Source organism: Amblyomma maculatum, chromosome 1 (genome assembly GCF_055883805.1).
Source record: "Amblyomma maculatum isolate TAMU_Amacu chromosome 1, ASM5588380v1, whole genome shotgun sequence".
Classification (NCBI taxonomy): Eukaryota; Metazoa; Arthropoda; class Arachnida; order Ixodida; family Ixodidae; genus Amblyomma; species Amblyomma maculatum.
In genome coordinates this window covers 154,316,655-154,326,154 of record NC_139344.1, presented here as the reverse complement: position 1 = coordinate 154,326,154, position 9,500 = coordinate 154,316,655, and the positions used below count along the sequence as shown (strand labels likewise).

The 9,500-nt window shown below is 47.2% G+C and overlaps 1 protein-coding gene across 1 annotated transcript; it reads left to right on the top strand.

Annotated features, from left to right (window-relative positions):
* Positions 1-451: 451 nt before the first annotated feature.
* Positions 452-6,980, top strand: Srx (sulfiredoxin). Its single transcript, XM_084589378.1, has 2 exons — positions 452-935; positions 6,238-6,980. Exons 1-2 carry the CDS (start codon positions 609-611, stop codon positions 6,445-6,447), a joined length of 537 nt encoding a protein of 178 aa, XP_084445504.1. The 5' UTR covers positions 452-608; the 3' UTR covers positions 6,448-6,980.
* The last annotated feature ends 2,520 nt before the right edge of the window (positions 6,981-9,500 follow it).

Genomic DNA, 9,500 nt, shown 5'->3' with positions numbered 1-9,500 from the left:
TCATTTCTCGGTGGACACATCGAAGGCGCCGTCAGAGGAGAGATGCGCCGAAGCAGAATTAAACTAGCGCGCTGTACGCTTCTTCATCCATTCATTTCATGCTGACATTTACACTGGACGGCGAGACAGGCGGTCATCTTTATGAATAGCAGCTCAACACAAGAGAATAAACGTGGCGCTCATGTTGTTGCATGTGCTATAATAATTCATGCATTTTTTTTTCTTATTCATATGTGGAACGAAAAAAAAAATCCCTGTGAAGAATTTTTGGCACATAATTAAAGGAGAAATTAGCCAATCTGCAGAACTGCTTTGTACGCCCCGCGCTTTTTAGCGCGATTCCATTTCATCCCTCTGCGACACCTGCTGCCACGTCTGCGAATCAGTCGTTTGAAGCGCACCTAAAGCTTAGCAGGCGGCGCTGCTGGCGCATAAACAAGGCACGCGTGCACGCTGCAAAGGCGAGTAGTGGCGGACCGCGGCGCAGGGGCGCGGCCTTTTTTCCTGTTTGGCAGGCTGTCGAGGCCGCTTGGTGCCGGGGAACCGCGGCCACGGCGGCCCAGATTACGATAAGGCAAAAGACAACAAGTGAGAGAACCTGTCCCGGTATGTTTATCCCTAGCGGCGCTGTCGCAACTCCGGCACTGCGAGCACTGACGTGTGGCGGCCTGCTTCGATTGCTTCTTCTCGGAGGCCAAGCCGCCAGTCACAGCTGGGAGAACCATCGGGCGTACTGCACGTCGCGCGGCTCCGACGACGACACAACAGACTGCAAAGCGGCGAGCATGGAAACGACGACTGGAAGACCATCTGACTTTAGCGTTCACTCGGCGCACATCGCCGAGGTGCACGACATCCCAATGAATGTCCTCATCAGGCCACTCACCCCCGTGCTGGACGAGGCCAAAGTGGCCAGCCTGATGGAGACGCTCAAGGTGCGCCCCTTTTGCTATAAACCTCGGTTTTCACGCGTTTCTAATGATGGCCACGCACAGGGGCTGCAACACCCAAAAACTACAACACCCAGAAGGGTGTCAGTGAGGCCCTAACGCTGACGCCCGTTTACTCAGGACACCATTTCGCATGTTTCCAGCCCATCTTTCAGCACTTATGTTCGGTTTTCTTGCCACAGAACGCGTTAATGGCTAATACTGGCTTCTGTTTAAGCTTGGAACGCTCAGCACATGGTTTTCGCCTGCATAGCTGTCAAACTGTGCGTGTTATATCCACTGATGTTTGTGGGTGCGGATGGTAGTTGTATGCCACTTGCCCTTTGGTTGGAAATAACGTTTAGTGCATACTGTTTCCGGTGACGATTATAGAAATACACCGTTATAGTATACTGCGCGAACTAGAATTCACGAATTGCAATTGCAGCGGCAGGAATCTGCAGTTGATTCTAGAACTTTTTCTTTCGAAATTACCCAGTTGGAGATGTGGCAGTTGGCTGTTAAGCTTCGAAAATACTGTTTCGCAAAATCTACTGGTGTCAGAGTGTTGTGCTTCTGCGTTTTTTTTTTTTTTTTTTTTTCGGATGAAGAAATGAGGATGGAAGAATCGAAGAGTGCAGGAAGAGTCGAGTCACATATCAATGCCTTTGTTTAAAAAGTTCTGCCGCAGCACAAGCCTTAAACGCATGATTAGATAATCAGCATTAATTTCAAACATTGATGTGGCGGTCAGTATAGTGGAAACTGCTTTCGGCGCTTGGTTTCGGATCACGCGAACTCGTTTTGTATAACTGACTTTCTGCGTCGTCGCGAGTATTCTGGCGCATATATATATATATATATATATATATATATATATATATATATATATATATATATATATATTTTACTGTATTCTTCATAGTATTTCGTGACCTGCCATCTTTCTTGGCGTCCGCCCCTTCGCGTCCACCTCCTTTTCATATCTCAGACTGAAATCCTCAATGAACACATGAGTACCTATATAGTTTGCCTGGTAGAAATCTAGTCTGGGAGCATTTGCTGCCAACGCGGCTGCTGAAAGAGAAAGCATCTTTGCAAGCATTTCATACTGAAACGTCATACCGACATCTTGCATTCGCCAGTTGAAATGAAGGGAGCGGCATCGGCGCGGATGAAAACGCCGGATTTCGTGTATCACCTTGCTCGCGCTAACGTCGCGGCAGATTCATTCTACCAATTCGTGGCACAGCGTTTCTATGCGCACGTCGAATCCGCGTCCAAGAAACACGCCTTTCCGTAGTGCAGGGTGACTTACAGCATACGTAAAAAGCCACTGCACTGTCATTTCAGCTCATGGCTCCAAAGCAGCCCCGGTAGCCTAGGAACATATCACGGACCCTGTACATGAACTGAGTGAAACCAGGAACGGATGCTTTCTTACGAATGGACCGTATTTTTCTCTAATTTAGGTAATATAAGTCGGCCAGATAAAGAAAATACTAGAGTACACACGCACCTCTTGTGAGCGTAACCATGGCAGCGCCCATAATTTCCCTCAATGCGATGACATGATCACGTGCCTATCGCTTCTACCTTCTACTAGAAAGCGGAATGTGGTGTGAAGCAGTTAGCAGCAGCTGTAAATGACCAGATTGCAGTTTGGGGTGATGTGAGAAAGCTGTAGGTCTGCAACGTCATATTTACTCTCGATAGCGGGCAGCCGTTCGTAGATCGTGATTAGTGCGTCCATGTTTGTTCTGGGATAAAGATTGACCTCCTTCATTTTGAGCAAATTATTTACAGAAAGAAAAAAAAAAAAAAGGCCGTCCTAAGCGAGAATGGGTGCGATCTGTTGTCAGATTTGCACCATATTTGCCTGTGAACTACGTTTTTGAAATGCTGCGAGATTCGGGATCTAAGATGCGTAAAAGACTCATCTCACTCCCCCCGACACGTTGTTCAACAAACAACGTATCACGGAGGGTTTCTGAAAGAGGTAAAGTCATATACCGTTGTGCGACCAGTTATCACAGAGGAACTGAGAACAGTCCAGCAGTATGCCGCGGTGTCGGCTGCGATTCTAAGCGGGCTTTTTGGATGGGACTCCGCAACGCCGTAACACGCTATTGCAGGCTAGTGGTGCAATACCTTACGACGCTTGGTAAATATATCCATGGCCTTTGCTGAACTTTGGCGTTTCACGACTTCGGCTGCATCCGGGTGTGTTCAGTGGAGAGCTTGCATCGGAAATAAACGTGGCCTACCGCACGACCAGCAAAAGGAAGGATGTTTGCCGATCAAACAGTCGGAGCAATGACACCATGGGTTTCACGCTCGTTGGCGATGTGCTTGTTTATCGTATATGCCATCGGCTACAAAGGTTTAAGATATTCGCGTGTGGGGGAAAATTTTATTTCTGCACAGTCACGTGTCTCAAACGCCAGAAGTGTCTGGAAGCGTGTGAAACGTGTATGTATCAACAGTTGATAGCGTCACCAGGCGGGCGGTTCGCGAGGCTGTGCACAAGAATCTTTCCTTTCTTTTTTGAGGCGAAAACCTTTCTTGGCTCGTGGGTGGTGTAGACAGGGCGCATCCGCAGGAAATGTCCGCACAAACTAACAATTCAGAAAAAAAAAAAAACTGCTTCTACTGGGAATCGATCCTCAATCCCTCCGATACCCGTCCTAGCGTGCAAACCACTACTCCACGCCAGGCTCGTCAGAAACATCGTAATTCATCTTGTCTACCGTGAAGATAATAGTAGTGATGGCAGTGACTGTGCAGTTAGTGAGTTTAAATATTTAACGGTGCAAAAACACAGAACGGAGACGGAGAAGACGCCCTGTGCTTTTTGCGCCTTTAAATATCTAAGAATGCACTGTAACCAACTAGCCCAACAGCAAGGTCTCTTAGGCAGTTAGTGATAATGATGATAGTAGCGATGATTATGACGCTGCAGCTGGTGATAATGATAATGATGGTGGCAGCACTGATGGTGCATTCAGTTGATAATGTAGTAGTGATAGTAAAGATGACAGTAGGATGACAAAGACGATGCAGTAAGTGAAAACGGTCGTGTCAAGTGGCTTTCGTCATTTCCGCTCTTAACCAGAACTAAGTGCAGTCCTCTCATATTTATTTATTATTATTATTTTTTTTTTTTTACTGCGAACCCGCAGCCCGTGAATTTATTGTATGTAGCACATGTGGGCTCGGTAAAGAACTGTCCATTAGCTGAATTGGTTCTTATTGTCGTTAATTTAACACTTGTTTCATTCATGGTGGCACTGATAGTGTCCGCCGCGTCGGTATCGTAATAGTGCTGTTTGACGTTTACATATTTACGTCGGACATTAAGCTGTTACCTTCAAAAGCCAAGAGGGAGTTTTCTGCCGTTGTTTTCAGAGGGTCGACGTCCTCTATGTGCACATATGATCCAAACTTTTGGCTGACGATAAAGGTTCACTTGTTATCTTTTCCCCCTTGCGTGAATGTTGAGGCTCGCTGTTTGCTCACCGACTTGAGTACTCTGTTTTGGTGGGCGTTGTCCGCTCTCACGAGCCGATTTAAGGTCCATAGGGCGCCAAGCACGCGAAAAAAAAAAAAAAAAAGGCGAGCTTAGATAGCAGCAGCGTGAAGGTTGAATCAGCTGCTATTTGCGACTCTGTCTGTCTGTCTGTCCATCTCTGTGTGTGTGTGTGTGTGTGTGTGTGTGTGTGTGTGTGTGTGTGTGTGTGTGTGTGTGTGTGTGTGTGTGTGTGTGTGTGTGTGTGTGTGTGTGTGTGTGTGTGTGTGTGTGTGTGTGTGTGTGTGTGTGTGTGTGTGTGTGTGTGTGTGTGTGTGTGTGTGTGTGTGTGTGTGTTCGCGCGCGTGTGTGCGTGTGCGTGCGAGCGAGCGAGCCCACAACTTGCGCCTAGCTTGGTGGCATAGTATGCAGTGGGACCATGCCTGTCTATGAGTGGCGACGTCACGATGTTTTCTTGGTCATAATGATCGGCTGCATGTAACGAGGCTTTCAGTTACGAAACAGCAAGCCACCATTTCTGTACGAGTGACCTCATTCTACGGTTTCTAAATAGTGTTTTCGAAATTTGTTAAAGAGGGAGGGGGGGGGGGGGGGAGCGGGAGGGGGCGGCTAATGACATCTGCAACTACCCGTTCGTGTCTGATGGCGTGTGTGCAAACGCGTTTTGTTGACGAAGTACGCTACTTTCTATGTTTGCGACTCCCTACTCTTGAACTTGCCAACGCGAAAACCGTCTCGCTGCAGCCGCAGAGGTTGTTAGCACTGAGAAACAGACTTCCCGCTGATCGGCCGCTGCTCTCAGTTCGTGTCCGGCATCAAATGAGGCGTGCGTGCCTCGAATTATGGAGGGGCGGTTTTCCTTGAAACGAGCGATATGGACACTGCTGTTGCCTGCGGACGAGCTCTTTTACAAGTAGACTGCAAGGCCGTCGAGATGACAGGCTCTCAGAACATGCAAATTCAGCCTTTTGTTTCGTATTTTACCCAGTCGTCTGGGCGCCGAACTTCTTTGTTGTTTCATTCTTTTTTCTAATACATGGTGTGTCCTTCATATGCAGAGAAGTTTCTGGGCCGCTACGGATTCTGCGTAGTGTAGAGGCCTATTTGATTAGTTTTTTTTTTTTTTTTTTTTTTGACAACTCGCTCCGTGCTTAGGTGCTAGGTCCAGCCGCGTAATGCGACATTTTGGAACGTTTGTTAATAATCACCGGATACTTGCAGTAAAGAAAACTCTGGCTGTTTAGGCTTCTATGTTTTCTCTCTCTCTCTTTTATGAGCAAGGTGCGCGAGGAAATGCAGTCTTGATTCGAATGCTGCCTGAGCTCGCGACGACGGCATTTGAGCCCCAGTGGTCGACTTTCTTTACAACGCGGTGTACAGGTTCCCTGTGGGTTAGAAACATGGACTGAGGCGTTCTGCATTTGATAGCAACCCTGCTTAGCGTCTTTTTGACAAGGTCTTCAGCGTCTCACAAATGACGGCTCCTTGCGTGTCTGCGCGTTAGTGTTTGTATCTGGCAAAAAGAAGGTGACGGATGCCCATTCGTTGATTTTTCCCTTTCCTCTCGTGTTACTCCCATGCTGGATGGGCACAGCATACTATGGCTTTATCGTATGTATGCACAGAGTTTGGTGCGAGATGACCGTAGAGTGCCTCATAATTATTTACGTTGGAATGACATCTGCTTTATAGCATGCACATCTTTTTCTCACACGAATTCCTAAGTCGGAAAAATCAGCATCTCTCTCTCTCTTTTTATTTTTACTGACACGATCGCAGGATCCGGCCCAGAGAGACATGGTGCCACCGATCGACGTGCTTTGGATAACTGGCCGCCAGGGTGGCAACTATTACTACTCGTTTGGCGGCTGCCACCGCTACGAAGCGCACCGGCGCCTCGGCCTGCCCACGGCCAAGGCCAAGCTGTTCCGCTCCACCGTCCGAGACCTGCAAGCATACCTGGGCGCCTCCACGCCCGACCTCAAGTGATCGCCGCCACGTTGGCGGTACAGTGAACTTCGGGCTTTGAAAAACAACAGATCGTCACGTATCTCTATGCTGACGTTCTCCAGACCACCTGCGCGTGCCGGCATCCAGTGCGGCTCGCCGTTTATCTTCTTGTGTAGCCTTCAATGAGACAGATTCACATAGGCGAAAAAAAGGAAACCTCTGAAGCACGCTGCAACGGCCGCCTGTAACGTCCATCATTTGGTAGAAATGAAAGAGCTGAAATTTGTGTTTTTACCCATATTCTCGTTTTGTATACATGAAAAGAAGAAAGAAAAGAAACTGGCATTTCTTATTTTTGTCGAACACTTATTTAGCTCTTCTCGCGATTTTTATACAGTGGTTGTTGGGTGATGTGCTTGACGTAAGCTTATTATTGTTTGATATTTTGTTCAACGGAAAGTTTTATCCTTGTTAATGATATGTACATATTATTTTGCGTGCCAAGTGTAACGCGCGTGTAGCGTGCTTTACCGACACTTTATTAATAAAATGTATCGCCTTTTTCTCTGTTACGCTGCTCTTGCGCCTTGCTACTACGTTTCTGCTTTCGTTTATCTGTCGTACAGCTATGCGTCATTTGTATTTGCGACAAGATCATGCATTGCATACGCTTTATGCATCGCGTGCACTTTACACTTTTTTTTTTTGGGGGGGGGGGGGCGTGCTCAAGAGCGGCCAAGATTGTGTACATATGATTATAACTGAAATACTTAAAAGCAGACAGCAAGTATACCCTGAGCCAAAAACAGAATAAAGCAGAGGACGTTAGTGCCACATCTTGCTTGATTCGAATAACCTGCTGGCGCTGGTGAGTAGCGAGATGCCTCACGACACCGCGTTCATGGAAAAGGGAAATCGCGGAACAACTGTACATCCATCACTTGTGGTGATGTTTGACCATTCAGTGGTATTAATCAGAAAAATTTCTTGAACACCGTAATGTGGGATGGATAAACTAAGTTGGAGTATTGGCCTATTACTTGGTCACGGAGACTATGTGACTTTGCTCCCTGCGAGTGACATCGTCGACGGTATATAAGCATTGAGGGAATCTGTGATGATAAAAATGAGGACGCGTTCCGAAAGCATTTGCCATCTCCCGAAGCCTGCTTAACCTCGGTGGCCACAGCGGCGCTCCTTCGACGTGCTTCCACAAACTGAGTGGCTCGAGCGCATACGTTTAACATTGGAGGACAATCGCGATGGGCATCATAGGCGATTTTTCCCGGATGACACTGTGAATAGAAATGTACAAAAATGCTATTCGTTTGTGAAGGGTAACACAAATTTTGTACAATAGCGGTTTCATGCAAACTTGATTTTTTATGTGTAAAGTTATTAGGCTACGGCGAGACTGTGGCAGTGGTAAGAGCCGAACCTCTTTATCAAGTCTCTCAGCTGGATTTTTAAGCAGTACCTCCGTGTTTCTTAGTATGTGTTTGAAATAAATATAAAAATAAATAAATAAAAGGCGCCGTACGGCGGTCTGCTGCCGGACGCCGTGGTCTAAACAGGGCTCGACATTTCGCATATGACGGAAAGCAAGAAATTTTGATCATATATTTGTAATGAGAGTTATTCAATTTATGAAATTCAGAACAGGCGTCCGAAAATATTGCCTTCGTTAATTTTCGGCGCCTTTTAATTTCCCATTCCATTCTTCCAAAGACGGGAATAGATGGGGCAATTTAAGTAGTCTATATTTAATCTGCACGTAGCAAAGTATACTATGCACTTCATGCTTTTTGGCGACTCGCCGCTTTAGAGCAAGATTATGGTGTTACTATCAATGTTTGTTGCTGCCATGGTGACAGCCCTACAAGTGTCCCAGCGACGTCTCCCTGTCATGTGCGACAGTCGACTTGGCTGAGAACCAGAAGAGGAGGTGGAACTTCCTCTCCGCCTCCATCGAAAAGATGGAGGCGAAAAGCAAGGCGTCCGTGTGCTGTGCGATGTCAGTGCACGTTAAAAAACCCCAGGTGGTCGAAATTTCCGGAGCCCTCCACAACGGCGTCTCTCATAGCCTGAGTCGCTTTGGGACGTTAAACCTCACAAACCCAACCCATTTTCTGAGCATTATAAACTCGAATTGGGAAGAACGTTCTTTGTCCTTGTCGGAGAGGTTTCGAATGAGTGAGTACGTAATCTGGTCCTCACCTGGAGCTGACTTCCGCTTTAGCTGTTCTAACGCCCAGTCAAGATCTAAGAAGGTAAACGGCTCATTGAGTTCTGTATTGGAAGCACCAGTGTACGGAGGATAAAGACTATGTATGGGAGGATGATTATAGAGATCGCGGAGTTGGGTTGTTAAGGCATCCGCGCCTAATAGCGAATATTGCTTCTCGGGAGTGAGAACAGGAGCCGGTTGAGGCCCGAGGAGTTCTCTGAGTAAGTGCTAGGTTCTTTTTTGATTTAGCGGGCCGATGATGGTGTTACAAATTTTGTTCCATTGATTTGTGTCAGGTGTAACGCTATGTTATTTAACCTGTCGCGTCAATTCGGTGACGCGCTCAGACAGGTGAGAATTGTTGGGCTGAATGCGAATGGTGCGCAAGAGTCGTTTACGCCTCTTCCAAATGCTGAGAAGGGAAGGGTCCGGATTATCTGAGGGGGCTAAAGTGGAACTCTCCTGCATACTTGTTTCTGCGGCTGCTTGAGTGCTTTTGTCCAGCTCTGAATCCTGCCAGTAGAATAAAAGGTGTCGCGAATAGTTCGAAGAGTATTCCAATTTGTGAGGGAAATTTTACGTTTACGCGGACAGGCACAGCTAGGGACAGTGATTTGAATAATGTAATTGTATCTGAGCAGTTTTCAGTGCGTAGCACTACTAGCCGCAATCACAGATTTCGCCGATGTCTGTCCGAAGCCGCTCACTGTCTCTTCGTGAACATGAAACGGAGAAAAAGAAATTGGCGACGTGCGCGTAGCGCGGCTCGACATTGAGGAGGCGGAGCGAATCCGCTCTCTCTCTCTCTCCATCTCGCCGTGAACTTGAAGGGAAAGAGAAGGTGGTGAAGTCCGCAATAAGCGAC